The 18,446-nt window shown below is 40.4% G+C and overlaps 2 protein-coding genes across 3 annotated transcripts; one reads left to right on the top strand and one right to left on the bottom strand.

Moving 5' to 3' along the window:
* The first annotated feature begins 3,599 nt into the window (after positions 1–3,599).
* On the top strand, positions 3,600–6,778 carry LOC147150290 (uncharacterized). The gene is made up of 2 exons (XM_086025489.1): positions 3,600–4,381; positions 5,343–6,778. The coding sequence occupies exons 1-2, from the start codon at positions 4,255–4,257 to the stop codon at positions 6,653–6,655; spliced, it is 1,440 nt and encodes a 479-aa protein (XP_085881615.1). The 5' UTR covers positions 3,600–4,254; the 3' UTR covers positions 6,656–6,778.
* A 3,715-nt stretch (positions 6,779–10,493) lies between these two features.
* On the bottom strand, positions 10,494–18,344 carry LOC147150289 (uncharacterized). Of its 2 annotated transcripts, XM_086025491.1 has the most exons (3): positions 17,910–18,344; positions 13,301–13,549; positions 10,494–10,986 (listed from the first exon to the last, which is right to left on the bottom strand). In XM_086025491.1, exons 1-3 carry the CDS (start codon positions 18,034–18,036, stop codon positions 10,967–10,969), a joined length of 396 nt encoding a protein of 131 aa, XP_085881617.1. In that variant the 5' UTR covers positions 18,037–18,344; the 3' UTR covers positions 10,494–10,966. The 2 variants fall into 2 exon arrangements, with proteins under 2 accessions (XP_085881617.1, XP_085881616.1); XM_086025490.1 differs by lacking the exon at positions 10,494–10,986 and having other exon boundaries at positions 10,997–13,549.
* Positions 18,345–18,446: the final 102 nt, after the last annotated feature.

Here is an 18,446-nt window from a genome sequence, read left to right as displayed (position 1 = left end):
CTCTTTTCAATATGAGCATTATGCAACTGAATCACTGCAGGAAACACATTAGTATGCAGTTAAGATTTTTGTTGTTCTGCCAAGCAAAGTTTTCAAAACGTGTGTTGTATAAACTTGCTTTGTAACAAAAACGTTTTTTTGTATTTATGTACATTTCAGTCCATACTTTTTATTCGTTGTATTTATTTGCACAAGTTACAGTTGGATTAAGCTTGCTTTAGTCAATTAATCATGCCAACACATGAGGTGCAAGGATGATGTCGTGAAAGGTAACTGTTAGCTATTCACATGACCAACGTTGAATAAAGGGAGTGTTGCAACATACGCTCCAAATAAGTATAAGTTTGTGAGTTATTGTCTGACAAAGAGTGACTTCAGACACCCTGCACTTCAGACACTGCGGTGGTGGCAGATATAATTTAATTTGAGTGTGTGCCCCCCAGGCATTTGGAACTGTTTTCTCTTTCTAGCGAGATCTGCAAGCTGGCTATCGGCACTCGCATGTTGGGAGGACTGATTCATGTGATGGTGTAAACCAGGGCTTGTCAACGTTAAATATTCAAAGAGCCATTTCAGCAATCTACCAAGGAAAAAACACACTGGGAGCCACAAAAGCCTTTGACAACTTAAGTGAGAACTGCATGTATGTGTGTGTGTGTGTTTTTATTTTATTTATTTTTATTACCTGTGTTAATAAAAACTACAGTGTATTCGCATTTGTGAAATCAATTAACTGCTACAGGGAGCACAAAATGTGGTGCTATATTTCTGCATGGACACATTGCCAAACACAACCTGCTAACCAAACCTGCAGCTCTGCTTACCTTGTCCAAAGTCAATACTGGCTACTTACGTAACAGCCGTTTCGTCTAATTTCTCAATTTCTCTTTCGACCTCCAGTTCGGTTCAGTCTTCTGCCTACCACTAGAGAGAGCCCGTGACTTGTTTTTGAGAATCGCCGGTATAGGTTCAGCAACAAAGCGAAGAGCACACAGCCTTGCGAGAACCACTCGAAGTGTGTCGGATGTCAGAGAAGATGTCGACACAGTAGTACACAACTGTACATGATCAAGAGTTAATAGCCTAGATTTCTTGACCTCCTAATGTGTTTGAGGCCATTTGAAATTGCAGCAATTCCAACATTTGACTGGTACTCTATACTGTATATATGTTTGTGTATCTCTGTATCCTGTGGGTGAGGAAATCCAGCAGCCACAAAATTGAGCTAGTGGTCCAGGTCAAAGGAGGAAGAGAGTTTGTTGGCCAGGATGTGAGGCTGACGCTGTTGAATGCCGGGGACAAGTCGGCTAACAAGAGACTGACTGAGGCATTCCAAATGTATGTTTTGGGATCAGTATTAGTATTTGTACCAGAACTACCACACTTCTGGACACTATACAACAGGGGTCTCAAACTCCGATCCTCGAGGGCCACGTTCCTGCATGTTTTAGCAGTTTCCCACCTGCAACACACCGGATTCAAATGATCGGGATCGTTATCAGGCACCTGCAGAAATTCTTGATTGGACTGAACATTGGAACTTACTTACTTATACTGTATAATAGGCCTGTATGTAAAAACAATGTCATCAATAAAATTTGCTCAACTCCTGAAAAACTCTTTAGTGATTTAAGTTTTTTTTTGTGTGACGAATTTTAGCACAAGTTGCAACTTGTAATGCCTCGAAATCAGGAGGAGACTGCTTGATTGACTCATCTGACAGACTACATCAGTGAAGTAAGGAGGCAAGCGTTGTAATATTGTTTCCTGGCTTGGTTTGTCACATCCTGTTGTTACTGAGTGTCTGAAAACAGTAACCAATTGCCACCAAAATTCATATGTACATTCCTACTCTTTTCCACTTGAATCTGTGAAAATATAAAAGCAATCAGCGAAATATTTTGGATTTTATTGACATTAAATGTGAGAAAAAAACATCTTTACCCTAAAGAAAATCAAAAATATGATGATCGTTTTTATATTTTTAAAGGTTGAAGAGGACAAGAGTATGAATGTGTAAATTAATTTTGGTGGTGATTGGTCACAGTTTTTAGACATTTAGGGACGCTAAAGTTTTGTTAGGCTCCAATGGCAGACAGATTGGCAGCACTATGTGGCCAACACCACACCTGTCGAGGTCGCAATTAGAGTTTGGTCGTTAACCAGATGAGGTTAGAAGGACAAAATCAGCTCCATGTCGCGGACGGTCACCGTCCAGGCAGCCAAGGAGCTCATGTCGCGTTCGCCAAGGAGGCTAACCCCCAGACGAGTGTGGCCGTTTAGAGCACCTCATTTTTGGATAGGCGGTGGAGGGAAAAAAAGTAAGTCAAGCTAACCCTTATAGATTTAAATTTAATACAGTATATAACGACCTATGAAATATTCATTTTACGAAAAGCTTCTCGCTAAACATTGTGTTCATATCTTGGAGTCTTATCAAAGAAAGCAAACCTAGCATGAGAGAAAATGCATGTAAGTTGCACATTTCCTCATTCTCTTATAAGTCAGTTATGGAGAGTGTAATATGTGATATTGTCAGATATTGAAGTGGGCATAAGTACAGATATCCCCATAAATTTTGGTGCCGATTGATCGCTGTCTTTGGAAATTATTAGCAGCGTATGTATAATGATTTTGAATAGATGAATATTGTCTGTTTCCTCCCGTGACTCCCACCAAGATGTGGAGAGAGGGAGGCAGGCGTGGCTGTATTGCTGACAAGACAGGGAGATTTTTAGAGTAGTTAGTTATTTACTGATTTCTCCAAAACAAATTGATAAAATTGAAAATACAAGCTAATATAATTTTCCTAATTAAAAAAACACCAGGCGGCTGGTGGTCGACTGAGGCATTCCAAATGTATGTTTTCTGGTAAAACCGCCTCACAGTTCCTGCGTGGAGTTTGTGTGTTCTCCCTGTGCCTGTGTGGTTTTTTTTCCTGGTACTCAGATTTCCTCTCATATTCCAAAAAACATGCATGGTAAGTTAATTGAACACTCTAAATTGCCCCTAGGTGTGATTGTGAGCGTGTATGTTTGTTTGTCTCTGTGTACCCTGCGATTGGCTGGCCACCAGTTCAGGGTGTACCCTGCATACTATCCGAAGACAGTTGTTCCACCACGCCCGCGACCCTTGTGAGGATAAGCGGATTGGATAATGGATGGAAGTGAAAAAAAAACATAAATTGATCTTTTTAGTGAAAAATCGACCAGCTCCACCAGATGATCCCTTTATGACTATACATTTGTGATACTGGACTAATGCTGCAGTAGCTTGTTTGCTGTAGTGCTGGAGATGCTTCAACTACTTGTGTATTTTAACATGACCAATAAAGATTATTCTGATGTGATCATTTTGCAGTACCTACAGTTCGCTACTGCAGAGTGAATCTCTGTAAACTGTAAGCCATTTAGTCTCGTGCAGTACCTTCCGCCCAAGTGAAGATCTGCATGTAAACTGTCATGTGAACAGTTTGTAGTACAACACGACGGATTTAAACCCTGTAAACTGTCATGTAATAATCGACTGTCAGTGTTTACAGCTCTCCTGTAGGTCAAACGGAAGTGACGACTCGGCACCCGCGGTATAGCACTAATGCGGTCTTGTCTGCTGGAAGTAAAAGCAAAGCTAACGAGACGGCGTTTGGTCCGTTTTGTTGGCATCACAACCGTGTTTGTTCTTATGTACGTATTTCAGCCATGTAACTCTAACAGACTCATTTTCCTCATTTTGATAATAGTTAGCTTGCTAGCTGCGAGCAAAGAGACGCTCATTTGGTGCCATTTGAGCCGTATTTCGTTTTTGAAAGCCCCAGATACATTTAAAATAGAACGTTTGTTTGTGAAGACTCACGGTTTGTGTGTTTTCTTAACGCAATTATTGATATGTCGTTTTGTGACCGTGGCAGGAGGTTTGTCCAAGTGAAGTTACCGTACTACGTTCGCTCCAGATTCACTTCCGCGTACGTTGTGGCTAGCTGCTCGCGCTTCATGAAATAAATCTCCTCGAGTTATTACTTAATTTACTTAAACATCAACGTAGAACGACATCACTGCTTTTCTGGAATAAAATATTTTCCATTAAATCTCCGTGTTCGGTAAAAACCTGTCCCGGTGTACGTTGTCTAAGCTTCTTGACGAAGCCTGCCTTATATTAGCTTAGTTTGCTAGTCGCTAACAAAGAGACGCGTTTGATAGCTACGCCTCTAGGCACAAATCAAGTGTGAGTGTAAATTGTTCCGATTATCGTCGGAAAATGAATGCAAAAGCTGTAAAAGAAGAGGACGTAGAGGAACTTTGTTGGACAAAAGAAGAAAACGAGCCACAACGTCAACTACTGGGCGGCGTTTTCAACAAGCCTCAAGATGTGTTATACAAAGCAGGTTTGTTGACTTCTTACTCTCACTTGTTGTTTTAATCACTTAGTCATAAGTCTGCATGTTACTGTGGCAAAAATTAAGCAAGTCAAGTCAATTGTATGGTGGGTGAGCGTCGCCAGGCTGCGTCGGGAGCACCAAGGCCGGTCAATTTTAAAGCCCTTAAAATAGATTTTCAGGTATCTGTGTTTTGCTTGAGTATTTAGAATATTTTCTGGCGACATTTTACATTTGAAACAGATATGTGGACTCTCTGCTCCTTACTTTGTCAAACTGAAACCTGCATTCACAATTTAACTTATGCGTTTCAAGTTGCGGTATGCATGTTCGAAAGCAAGTTGACATTACTGTATTGTTTTGCATTTTTTTATGCAACATCTGTTGACTTAAATGCATGAAATGGCTAGGTTGCAACAAATAGTTTCGTTTTGGGGTCAAGAGTTGAAATAATTACCGTTATGTTTCCTTCAATGATAAAAGCTAATCTGTGGTCTATTTATCATGCCTGTCATTCGTTATGCATAATTTGATCTTGTTAAATATGTCAAATGGTTTTCAATCATATTAGTTGATGAATTGATGGAATGATTGGTATAATACTTGATGTAAAGATATTTGATAGTTTATCCCGAGTTTTAAGTGTACTTTTGGCGTCTACGATCTCCAGCTGACAGGAGCCAGGTTACACGGTGCTCCCTCACACGTTTGCATCAAAATAAGTGTGTGTGTGGGAGACAATTGTTTTAATTAAACTTCATAAAACCAGTTTATTTCTTTACGCCCTCTTATATTTATTTTTTACAATACCATGGTTTTTCTGTTTAGTTAAAAAGTTCAAGCAAAAAGTGTGTTTTTTTCCAGCAGCTGCATTGGATTAATTTCAATGAATTTTAATGGAGAATTTGATAGATTTAAATTACCATTGACTTAGCTAAACCATGTGTCTTTGTGTTCTTGTGTCCTGCAGACATCAGTGAAAAATATCTTCCTTCTGAGCAACAGGACCCAGAATCCCATTACAAAAAGGAGGAAGAGAATATAGAGCCTCTCCATATTAAGGAGGAAGAGGAGCCACTGTACATCAAAGAGGAAGTGGTGGAAAAGGAGTCCTTCACAAAGTTGCCATTCATTTTCGCACCTTTAAAGAGTGAAGATGATGAAGACGAAGGTCACAGTGAGGGGGACGGAAGGTTTTACCCTTCAAGCAGCAGCTCAAGTCAATACATGACAACAGAAGATGAAGGATACCACATTGGAGAAGCACGAGTAGACAGCCTCTTCGCGCCACTATCAGACAGTGATGACATGGTGTCTAACACTCCTGATACTGATGGTGAGCAACAGTCTGAAGATGATATGACATGTCAAACTGATAACAAACCCTGGGAATGTTCTCGATGTGACAAAACGTTTTCCAACAAGTCTTCATTGGAAATACACATGAGAACACACACCGGTGAGAAGCCTTTTGCCTGCTCAGACTGCAACTTAACTTTCAGTGCTCGGTCAGGATTAATTCAACACACAAAAACACACGCTGGGGAGAATTCTTTTGAATGTTCAATTTGTGGTAAGGACTTCCTTTTAAAGGAAAGTTTAATAAGGCACACAAGAACACACACTGGAGAAAAACCTTTTGCCTGCTCAGTTTGCGGTCAAAAATTCTCTCAAAGGGGCAACTTAGGAACACACATGAGAACACACATTGGGAAGAATTCTTTTTTCTGCTCAGTTTGTGGTAAGGATTTCTCTTTAAAGGAAAGTTTAATAAGGCACACAAGAACACACACTGGAGAGAAACCTTTTGCCTGTTCAGTTTGTGGCCGAAGATTCTCTCTTCGGGGTAACTTAAGAACACACACACGAACACACACTGATGAGAATTCTTTTGTCTGTTTATTTTGTGGTAAAAGCTTCTCTTTAAAGGAGAGTTTAACAAGGCACACAAGAACACACACTGGAGAAAAACCCTTTGTCTGCACAGTTTGTGGTCAAAGATTCTCTCAAAGGGGAAACTTGAGAACACATACAAAAACACACTCTGAGGAGAATTGTTTTGTCTGCCCAGTTTGTGGTAAGGGCTTCTCTTTAAAGGAAAGTTTAATAAGGCACACAAGAACACACACCGGAGAGAAACCCTTTGCCTGTTCAATTTGTGGTCAAAAATTCGCTCAAAGGGGAAACTTAGGAACACACATAAGAAAACATACCGGAAAGAAACCATTCATTTGCAATCTACGTGCTGAAAGTTTTACTGGTGAGAAAAGTAGCGATCAATGAAGCTTTAAATAGACAGCGAACAAACAGACTCTTTGTGGTCTAATCCTGAATAAAATGATGCGGTGGATTTGATGACGATGATGTAAAAACATTGTGCCAATAAATCCACACATGACAGAAGAACCATGTGTCATGTACTGTATCCCCAGCAGATATTGAAATTTGACTTATTGCACTTGTGGTCAGAGGTTTATTCAATGAATCTCCTATTCCCTTTGGTCATTTCTTTTTCCGAGGTGGGATAATTACAGTCCGCTCCATAGTCAATTAATTTGTTTTTGTCGTATACTGAAGACATTTGAGTTTCAATTTCGTCGAAGCAAAAATTCAGAATTCCACCTTTTATTTCTCAGCATTTACATCTAGCTGTGTTGATGAATTCAAAACAGAGCAGCTTTTGTTTGAAGCCACCCATTTTTCAAGTGAGCAAAAGCATTGGAAAGATATGATGAAATGAACTTAAAGTGAAGAAGATTTGATATTTGGTGACAGAATGCTCACTTTCAATAACTGAACCCGACTGCACCAGACTGTTTGCATTCTTCATTTGAAACGCTTTTCTAGGCCTTTACTGCAACCTCTTTCAGTTCTTGTTTGTTTCTGGGGGTTTCGCCCAATGAGCTCGGTCCAGAAGCAGCCATGCAAGCCCAAGCCATGACATGACATGACATGACCTCCACCATTCTTCTCAGATGACCTTTTCATTGGTGTTTTGGTTCATAAGCAGATGCTTTTTTTTCTCCATACTTTCACCTTTCCATCACTTTGCTTGCGGTTCATCTTGGTCTCATCACCCCATAAAAATTTGTTCCACAGCTTTTGTGGCTCATCTCTGTAGTTCTTTGCAAATCTAATCTGGCCTTCCTATTGTTTTTGCTAATGAGTGGTTTGCATCTTGTGGTATGGCCTGTCTATTTCTTCTCTCAAAGTCATCTTGGACTCAGTGCGGTACAAGAGGATGATGGCTATACTGTCATCAATGCTGGAGAACCCGGCCCACCCCCTCCAGGGCACTCCTACAGCACTCCACAGCTCCTTCAGCGACAGACTGTTACACCCTTGCTGTGCAAACTAGAGATTCCGCCGCTCCTTCTTGCCTGCTGCTGTCAGACTGTTTAACAAGTACATCGGGTAGTCTCTATAATCTGGCGGACATTAGTGCAATTGTGCAGTCCTGCACCTGATCTTACATTGTGCAATACTCAACATTCCCCACTACTGTAGTTTTACTCTTATCCAATGCTGTTCCTTATATTTCACTGCAGCACTGTCATTTAAAGTATTTTTTTTCCTCTGTACTATGTACAGGCTAAATGAGTATTTCTTCATACTTTATATGTGTATATACACATGGTTACTGCGTATACATGCATAGGTTTGATTCTGAATGTTTGCTGTCAATGTTATACATTAACGGCTACATTATGCCGCCGTCTCTGTGTGACCTATATCTTTGCTGCTGTAACGATGAACATTTCCCCATTGTGGGATCAATAAAGGCCTTCTTATTCTTCTTCTTATCTTCAAACAGTGGATAGGGATACCTTCACTCTGTCCTGTGGAAGTTGGCAGTGATGTCACTGACTGTCGTCTTTAGGTATTTCTTCATAGCTCTCACAATCTTTCTATCATCAACTGCTGTTGATACCCTTGACCGACCTGTTTAATGTCTCTTGTTCAGTACAGCAGTACGTTCTTTCTTTTTCTTCAGGACATTCAAATTGTTTTATTGGTTATGCCCAATGTTTGTGCAATAGCTCTGATAGATTTTCTCTCTTCTCTTTGCTTCAAAATGGTTTGGTTTCTCCCATAGACAGCTCTCTGGTCTTCATGTTTTTTTAAAAGCAAATGCAGTTTTCACAGATGAAATCCAAAGCCAAAAACAAACACTATCTAATGCTTGAGCACTTAATAGAAAAAGCAACACGTGACCAACTATTAGACACACCCATGAGTCACATGTTCCAATATTTTTGCTCACCTGAAAAGTGTGTGGCTTCAAACAAAAGGTGCTCTGTCCTGATTTATCCAACACATCTACTTGTACGTTGAAATAAAGGCTGGAATTACGAACTTTTGTTAGATATTCATCTTTTGATATGAAACGCAAATGTCTTCAGTATACAACAAAAACAAAAGAATTGAGCTTGCCATTCCAATACCTTTGAAGGGGATTGTACATACATCTTCAATGTCTTTCTGAAAGAAGAACTGCCTGCGCATGTTTCATTTAGGATTTGGATTTTCTTTCATCCACACAGGGTCAATATCAGATTAAAAACTGCAAATGTTGTAGGTAACCATCTGTGTTGCAAATTATATTCGTGTGTGTGTTTTTGCATGTGCGTGTGAGAGAATGGAGGAGTGAGACACATCAAATTTGTGTCCGTATGTTGTCACTATATGAAGTTTATTTCATTTAAAGTACTTGAATTATTTGAAAACAATTAAATTGTACATGCAATAGTTGATCAAATAAATGTAGTAAGCATAACTCAATGTAAGAGTAAAAGTCTAGTTTCTTCTTAACAAAACATTCACGTAAAAGTAAACAGTATGTTGCATTAAAGAGGATGTCAACTCAAACATTTACTTTACAATAATATCTTTTATGCGGCCTCACTGGTCTAAACACACCGTTCTGACTAATATTGCATTTGTGGAATATGAATTAAGCAGCAAAATCCACCCATTTTTATCAATCTAGGGGGTGGCCTTTTTGCCACTTGCATTCGACTAAAAATGACATCACAGTTGCTCAGGTAAACGACCAATCATGACCAAACTGACCAAACTTAGAAAACAGGTGAGCTGCGATTGGTCCTTACCAATCTCGCCAAGATGAATAAGAACGGGTGGATTTGTTATTTAATTGATATTAGCAATATTAGTCAGAATGCCGTTTTTAGACTAGTGGGGCAGGATAGACCATCCATCCATCCATTATCTGCACCGCTTATCCTCACAAGGGTCGCGGGGTGTGCTGGAGCCTATCCCAGCTGTCTTTGGGCAGTAGGCGGGGGACACCCTGAATTGGTTGCCAGCCAATCGCAGGGCACACAGAGACAAACATCCACACTCACAATCACACCTAGGGGCAATTTAGAGTGTCCAATCAACTTACCATGCATGTTTTTGGAATGTGGGAGGAAACCGGAGTACCCGGAGAAAACCCACGCAGGCACGGGGAGAACATGCAAACTACACACAGGGAGGCCGGGGCCGGGATCGAACCCACGGCCTCTGAACTGTGAGGCGGATGTGCTAACCAGTCGACCACCGTGCCGCAGGATAGACCATATTAATGTAATTTTTTTTTTGTTGACTTCCTTTTTAAAACTACTTTGACAATTACAATTTAGCCAAAATGTTACTTGTATGTGTAACCAGGTATATTCAATTGGTTACTACCCAGCCGTGGCCAGTATACGACTGAATTGTGGAAGAGCCTCAGCAGCCTATTGCAGATGTCAAATGATCATAATTTGTTGTTGATGTCTACCTCGAGGGACCGGCAGAAATCCACTCCCTCCAATTCCTTCCCGGTTGATGACTGGGCTAGGGGCCTTCTGTTCTTCATGTAGTCCACCACCAACCAATTTCTTGGCCTTGGTGATTAGTGATCGTCAAGAGGTTGCCGATGCACCATGAAACAAAACTCTCATTCAGCCCTCTGTCCTCCTCCAGTTTGTTATTGTCACTGATGTATCTGACAATAAAGGAATTGTTGGTAACTTTCTGGAGATGACAGGAACCAGCAATGAACCAGAAGTCTGAGATGAAGAGCGTGAAGAGGAGCAGAACAGTTCCGTGGGGTACTCCAGCGCTGCTTGTCACCACCTCCGAGACACAGCCGTTCACCCTGACATTTTGTGGCCGACCAGTGAAGTAGTTCAGGATCCAGGCTGTTGTTTCGGGGTCCAGTTGTGTAAACCTTTGCTTGTTCTTCAGGAGGCAGCGCTGGATATTGTGAAGGAATTGCAGTCAAAGCAAATCACTCTAACAGTGCTACCCTCCCTCTCCCGGTGTGATAGCGATAATCATGGCAACTTCCACAAGCATTGTACTGTTACAGAGCAGTCTGGTGAGTAGTGTACTCAGCAGCCTTCCCAATGCCTTCATGACATGCCATAGGTCTGTAGTCATTGGGAATTCTTGGACGTCCTTTCCTCTGTACTTACCATGGAATTTTTCAGGATACATACTGAATGTTTTTTCCCCTCACCAGTGTGACTTCTTGTTTTGATAAGTTGTGATTTGGAGAGAATCTTGCTCCACCTTCACTCAGGATGAAGATCTTCCAATCCTGAACTAAAGTTGCAGACTGAACACTAAAATGAGGACAGTAAATAAGTCAATTTTATTCATATAGCGCTTCCGGCGGGGAGGACTCACAAAGTGCTTTGCATGGTTAACATTCAGTCATACATACAGAAAATACAGAATCACATTTTACAGCTAATGGAAGTTATGAGAAAAAACACAAATCAAACAAATCAAAATTAATGCAAAAAAATAAATATTAGTAGGATGCCTGCTTGAAAAAAGTTTTTAACTGCTTTTTAAAATGAAAACGTCAACGTTGCTGGTCAATCATGGAGGGCGTTACTGAGATCAGATATAGTATTTTGTAATTTTTTTTTTAGTTTAGTAATAGAGGTTGTTTTTAGGTAGTTTAAATTGACAGGGATTTTTAAGTAAGTCTGGAGGTGCACGGCTGCCTTCAGCTAACGGTAGTGGGAAATTGGTTTCTCCTCTGGTTAGTGAGGCTGACTTTTGTTCTTAGGCCTGCCCATTTGTACATGAGCATTCTTGTATGCCGCTGAGTGCAGTGTCCGCCTAATTTGCTGTGATATTAGCATGACCTATTACTCTTTTATTTTACCCAGTGCAGCATTTACCTTGTGTGTGAATTTAGTGTGCCTTAATGCAGAATTGCTTTCCCTAGCACAGTGTTCGTAGGCTAGTGGCAGAACAGCGTCACCAGTCCCTTCCTCGAGGGGAGCCCGAACCTAACACAGCCTGTAGGCCCGGACACCACCGACTTACCGGATTCAACCCCGCCGCCTTGTTTTTTTTTCCGCAAGCTATTGCAGCCCAGGTCAGAGTCCCCTTTTTGTTTCTTTTAGGTTTGCCTGTGCATGCCGTTAAATAAAACGTTGTTTACAAAAAAAATCCATTCCATGTCACCGTGCTGTGTCTCAAGAGTACCACATATTTACCTGCCTCGTTACATATACAGTATAATTTTTGACCCTGTGTGGATGAGGGAAAAATCGAAAATCAAAATGAGTTGCAACAATTCTGTTTTTAAAGGTCATTGAATATGTACATTGTAAAGTTAGGCCAGCTATAATAAATCACCATGCATAACATTCAAGACAAATGTATGTAAACTTCTGACCAGGAGTGTAATTACTCAAGAATCTCAAGATACTATGACAAAAATAAAATATACAAGAAAGCTATCCCGAGCACTATCACACCTTGAAGACTTGTATTTCATTCAAGATCACATTTTTACACAGATTTTTACATCTTACTTCCTTAACAATATATTTAAATCTTTATGTACTCTTACTTTTCTCATCAGCACATTCATGTCTCATGGATTCTCATCGTGTATTCTTGTGTGTGCTGTCAAAGTGCGTCTTTGGGAGAATCTTTTATCACAAATTGAGCAGGCAAAAGGTTTCTCACCGGTGTGGGTTCTCATGTGTTGAACTAATCCCGTACTATCAATGAAAGTTAAATTGCAGACTGAACAGGAAAAAGGTTTCTCTCCAGTGTGCGTCCTTGCATGTGCTTCTAAATTTCCCTTCTGGGTGAACCTTTTACCACAAACTGAACAAGCAAAAGGTTTCTCACCAGTGTGGGTTCTTGAGTGTGTTATTAAATGTGCCTTTAGAGAGAAGCTTTTGCCACAAACTGAACAGGCAAATGGTTTCTCTCCAGTGTGTGTTCTTATGTGCCTCATTAAGCTTCTCCGTATGGAGAAGCTTTTATCGCAAACTGAGCAGGCAAACGGCTTCTCCCCAGTGTGGATTCTTGTGTGGGTTCCCAAATATACTTTCTGAGTGAATCTTTTACCACAAACTGAGCAGGCAAAAGGTTTATCTACAATGTGAGTTCTTCTGTGTCTTCTTAAGTTTCGCTTTTCAGAGAATTCTTGACCACAATCTGAGCAGGCAAAAGGCTTCTCTCCAGTGTGTGTTCTTGTGTGTGTTCTTAAATGTGCCTTCAGAGAGAAGCTTTTGCCACAAACTGAGCAGACAAAAGGTTTTTCTCCAGTGTGAGTTCTTGTGTGCCTTATTAAGCTGACTTTCACCGAGAAGCTTTTACCACAAACTGAGCAGATAAAAGGTTTCTCTCCAGTGTGTGTTCTCATATGATTTGTCAAAAGAATCTTTCGAGTATATATCACGCCGCACACTGAGCAGGCAAAAGGTTTCTCCCCAGTGTGTGTTCTCGCGTGCGTTACCAAATGTCCCTTCTGAGTAAACGTTTTACCACAAACTGAGCAGGCAAAAGGTTTCTCGCCAGTGTGTATTCTCAAGTGTTCTTTCAAACCCGACTTTGAAGAAAATGTTTTCCCACACTGTGAACATTTCCAGCGTTTGTTGCCAGTGTGACATGTCATATCACCTTTTGAGCGTTCATCATCAACATCAGTGTCAGAAGAGTGTGTTGTAACGCCATCACTGTCTGATAGTGGAGGTAAGAGGTCTGCTTGGGATGCTTTATGATGGTCTCCATCACCTTCTATTTCATCATCTTCACTCTTGACAATGACAGTCAAGGGAAACTCAGTGATGGCAGCCTCGTGCACTTCCTCTTTAATGTGAGAGGGTTCTGGCTCCTCCTGCTCAGGATGAACATATTTTTCATTGATGTCTGCAAGATACAAGAGGACAAACACACATTTTGGTAAAGTCAGGTCTCATATCGTGAGTCTAATGTGTATTTTTGTTCATGCCGTCTGTTGGCATTATTTATCGGGAACATTTAGTAATTATGAGGTTCCAGAATCACATTTATGTTCCTTTCAAAGGAGCTTGAGCAGTTCAGATATCGAAAGTAGAAGATCAGGTATTTGCAAGATGACAAATAGTTGTGTTGTTCACTGTAACCTGTCAAGCAATGTAAGATTTCAACTCCAAAACAGTGCAACAATCTCCCTTGAATAGACCTTAGGGGAAGCCTCAGTGGAGTACGGTAATAGCCTGCAAATTTGCAGGTCACTATTCACTATTTGTGGTGTATTACTGGAAAGCAGGGGTGTCCAAACGCAAAGGAGGACAGATTTGGTGAGGTAAAAATATGTGCGGGCCGCCATTTCGCTTCAAGTTGCTTAAATTTTTCACAGGGTTCGTTACCAGTCACCTTATCGTAGTTTGTATGTTTTGTCTGGGAGTGACTCTTGATAGTGAATTTCTTGTAAACAGCCACAGTCTCTTGGCGAACTCGGCAGACACAGTTGTTTTGTATTTCAGTAAAAAAAAAAAAGCCAATTTCCACAACGGCTCTCTGTCGCTCTCTCTTCTTTTTCTTCACTACAGTCTGTATTTTAGAAATGGGCTGGAAAGGGCCACACAAAGTCATGCAGCAAGGTGTTCAATGACACCTAACATGACTTGGAGTGTGGTGTGTTTGGAGAGAGAGCGTGCACGGACCGTACTTCCGACAGTACCCAAGAAGGCAGCCACAGGTCTGCTGCCATGGTGGTGGAATATAAAACAGCTTTTTTTAATGTGTATTTTGTACTGTAATCAACACTACTGACAGTCATATTTAATTTTATGCCAGAGACTGCAGGCTAGTAGAAATTTGAACACGGGACGCATTTGGCCCCTGGGCTGGACTTTGGACTTTAGTTTTAAGTGGTAGCTTTTAAAAGGCCGAGATACACCAATCCGACGTCAGACGTCGGTAAGCGTTGGGGCGTCTGATTGATGTAGCGAACATCGTCGTAACATCGGACCTCGTCAGGAAGTGTATGCGTTGTGAGTTGAGACATTTGGTCACTCTGATCAAATCAGCGCTCGGAGCACCAACGGGCAGTAACAAATGCGGATAAACAGTGAGCACACCTTTGCTGCCTTAATCTTCTTTCAAGTACAAGAGCGAGGGTTGACAATTTAAGTATTTCACGATACCGTGTCAAGAACGTGAGGGTTTACTTCAGCTGGGAGTTCATTGTTTGCGAAAAATATAGCTGAATGCATTTATAATCCGCCCCCGGCCAATAGCTTTCCGGTTGGCTTTTTCTAACCATGAGGAATAGTGACCACTGCCGCCGATGGTATGGAGGAATAGTGACCACAGCCGCCGATGGTATGGAGGAATATTACATCTGAGGCATGCACAGAAGGTACTTTAATGGCCAGCGTCGTTGTCCGTCGTTGCGGTGTATTTTTCCAGCCGGCCCGACGCCACAGGGGGTAAGCGTCGGTCACAGTTGGCCAACGTCGGATTGGTCTATCCAGGCCTTAAGTCAGTCAAAAACAGGAGACTAACAATGAAAACTTGGATTCAGGTCAGCTTTGTGATGATGCTTGACCCCAGTTTCCTCAAGCATCCTGGCCAATTGGAAGGATAACTGAAACTCTGAAAAATCGCCAAACCTTTATGCCACCATTCTTGATTCCTTGTCGGAATACGTCTACATAGGGGTGGGCAATAGGGGCTACCAAAAAATAAAAAATAATCTTAGTATTTTTTCAAAAAACTAACAATAATTTGACGATAATCTACACCCCCAAAAAATGCTGAAAATCTGCACTTGCTTCACAGAACAATTACGGATAGACTGAACAACTGCTTTTGTTTATATTTTAAATTGCATATATCTTCTGACACACATTGTACAATGATATTCAGCAGAAATATTGAACAAATAAGAAATTCAACTTATGTCCAGGCTATTTGTGAATATTTATGTCACTTAAATGTCTCCTATTACTCCCTAATGACAGATATCATCACATTTTGAGCTGCACTAAGTAGTGCTCGACCACTGCCAACTACTACAGCAATCAGAATGAAAAAAGGCATCTTTGATATATGGCAGTTTCTGCCACATACGTCACCCTGGACTATGCAATTTGTGGACATTCCTTAACACAGAGGGTAAGAGAAATGCAGCTGTTAGCGGCGTTTTTGCAAATCGCCGCTGTCCTGTGAGAAACATTTATGTCCAATTTTGGAAACATTTTTAATTTTCACATTAATGCGATGCCTGTAACACAGAAACACCATTCACGTAAATAAAAATAAAACATGGAAAAAAATGGACATACAGTAAGTGTTTTTCACAAGACAGCGACAATATACGTTTGAAGTGGCAACAAATGCAGCTGCGATGCTTTGACAGATAGTTTCCGAAATATATCGAGGACTATATACTGTATATCGTCCACCCCTACCTCATCGGGTCAAGTAGAGGTGAAGTGCTGCTTCAAAGGAAAAGGACAGCACTTTTGAACAAAGGAAAAGGACAGCACTGTTTCAAATGACTCCACTTTTTCTTACCAACGTCATCACACGATCGCGAGTATAGTACTGATGACGTTGAGTCTCCAGCATGCTTTCTTTACTTTTTGTCTTTTTCCCCACACACATTTCTGCATTTTATAATGTTGTAGATGTAGATGAGTCCAATCGTAATCAGCTCTTACTAGTCTTAATACCGCTAATCAGTGGAATTTTGCTTATCTGGAGGCTAAGTGTGGAGAAAAAGAAAAGACATTCTACAAGAAAACTTACGGCAATTTTGCAATCAACATATGCCAATTTTAGTTTTAATCAACATAAAAATGTAACTCAACAGTATTTTTTTCAAATTGTTCCCCAGTGTTGTCATATCTTTGGCACTCATTGCTACATTCACCAACTGACCAATGTAGAAAATAAAATAGGGAATTGAGTGCAACACGTTTCCTGTGACACAGTGGCTGACTGATTAGCACATCTTCCTCACAGTTCAGTGGTTGTGTGTTTGTATCTGGGCTCCCACCTTCGTGTGTGTAAATTCAGTATAATAATACTAGATTTTATATATATATATATATATATATATATATATATATATATATATATATATATATATATATATATATATATATATATATATATATATATATATATAATTATACCGAAATTATATTTTTCTCTAATGGAAAAAGACTTCCAGAATATCTTCCCAAACCATCGATTGCAGAAAGGACCGAAATCAGAACAGTCACAGTCAAAAAGAACACTTAAGTCGCACATATTTCAAAACTAAAGCTAAAACTCTCTTTTGTTTTTAGAAACAGGTCGACCTGTTTTTTCACTTCAGGTTAGAAGCCATTTTATCTCCACCACTTTCGTCGCTTTACTGGATTATGGGGATTTAGTCTGCAAGCATGGACTTGAACTGTACCTTAGAAAGCTGAATAATGTGAAAAGGTTTGCTTTTATGCTTTGTTTCCAGATGTGGCAATCCAGTGCATCATTGCACTATTCATGCTTCTGCAAAGTGCCCATCTCTTCCCACTAGCATATTGGCACGATGGTTCTCTCTCTCTCCTGCATTAAACTCTGATTGGGCTGGTACCATCTTACTTAAAGCAGAAGTCAACCCAAACATATTTTTTTTCAAGAATATGTTGCCAGCAGGCCCACTAGTTGAAACACGGCATTCTGATTAATTTTGCGTTTGTGGAATATAAGTTAAGCAGCAAAATACACTCGTTTTTTGCCATCTCTGGGGGTGGCCATTTTGTCTTCTGTCGACTGAAAATGACATCACAGCTAACCTGTTTTCTGAATCTGAGCCATGGCTAATTTCCTGTTCACATCCACTTACCAGCTGGGGGTATCGTGAGTGGGTTGAATTGTTTGCAACCACTGAAGTGTCACCGAAAATAGCATTTAGCCTGGGGACATCATGAGAATATTTAAGAAGAGAGAAAACAACAGACTGTAAGCATTGAGGAAATGATTCACGACCCTGCGTTCAACTTTACTCCCTATATATATATATATATATATATATATATATATATATATATATATGTCACTCTTTTGGTCAACGTAGACATTTAAAACAGGTGCCTTTGTGCCTTTGCCCAAAGCAACAACTAACAATTACACACATAATAACGATTTAACTTACACCGTTGTTTAATATATTAAATTAAACAAAAGCAAAGGTATATTTTCAATAATAGCAAGTAATTACGAACAAAAGACAGTTACGAAGTGAACAAACCTGCTCTGTTGAACGCACCTTGAGGTTTCTTGAAAACAACGTCGAGTAGTTGACGTAGTGGCTCGTTCTCCTGTTTTGTTCGAAAGAAAATCTCTTTGTACTCGTCTTCCACACTTTTTGCACACATTTTCACACGATAATCACAACTCCTTCCTCTCACTTGATATCTGCTTAGCAATGAGTTGATAACAATTTGACGTCTCTTTGTTCGCAGTTAGCAGGCTAAGCTAAGTTAGCCGGTGAAGCTCCAACTTTCACCGAGACGAGCATATCCGGACACAAAGATTTAAGTGTTGGTGTTTTACTCCAGTTAAGTAGTGATGGGAGTCTTCAGTATTGCAACTAATTCGGGTAGAACTATTGAGTGAAGCGCGTTTGGTTAGCCAAAAACATACACAGAAGTAGATCTGCATTGAAACTTGTACGGCAACCCCACTTGGACAAACTACGTCTAAACGCAACTAGCACGAGTCAAACGATACAAATTCGGATACCCCCCCAAAACGGGAATTTTTAATGCATTTGTACAGGAGGACG

The sequence above is a fragment of the Filicampus tigris genome, chromosome 3 (assembly GCF_054856515.1).
Source record: "Filicampus tigris isolate MCC_2025a chromosome 3, RoL_Ftig_1.0, whole genome shotgun sequence".
NCBI classification, from domain to species: domain Eukaryota; kingdom Metazoa; phylum Chordata; class Actinopteri; order Syngnathiformes; family Syngnathidae; genus Filicampus; species Filicampus tigris.
Note: the sequence above shows the minus strand (reverse complement) of the source record. Positions and strands in the feature narration are given on the sequence as shown.

Coding starts and splice junctions, on each gene's coding strand:
- LOC147150290 (XM_086025489.1), top strand. CDS start 4,255: ATGAATGCAAAAGCTGTAAAAGAAGAGGACGTAGAGGAACTTTGTTGG. Junction 4,382..5,342: donor AGATGTGTTATACAAAGCAG/GTTTGTTGACTT, acceptor TGTGTCCTGCAG/ACATCAGTGAAAAATATCTT.
- LOC147150289 (XM_086025490.1), bottom strand. CDS start 18,036: ATGTGTGCAAAAAGTGTGGAAGACGAGTACAAAGAGATTTTCTTTCGA. Junction 13,550..17,909: donor AGGTGCGTTCAACAGAGCAG/GTTTGTTCACTT, acceptor TGTATCTTGCAG/ACATCAATGAAAAATATGTT.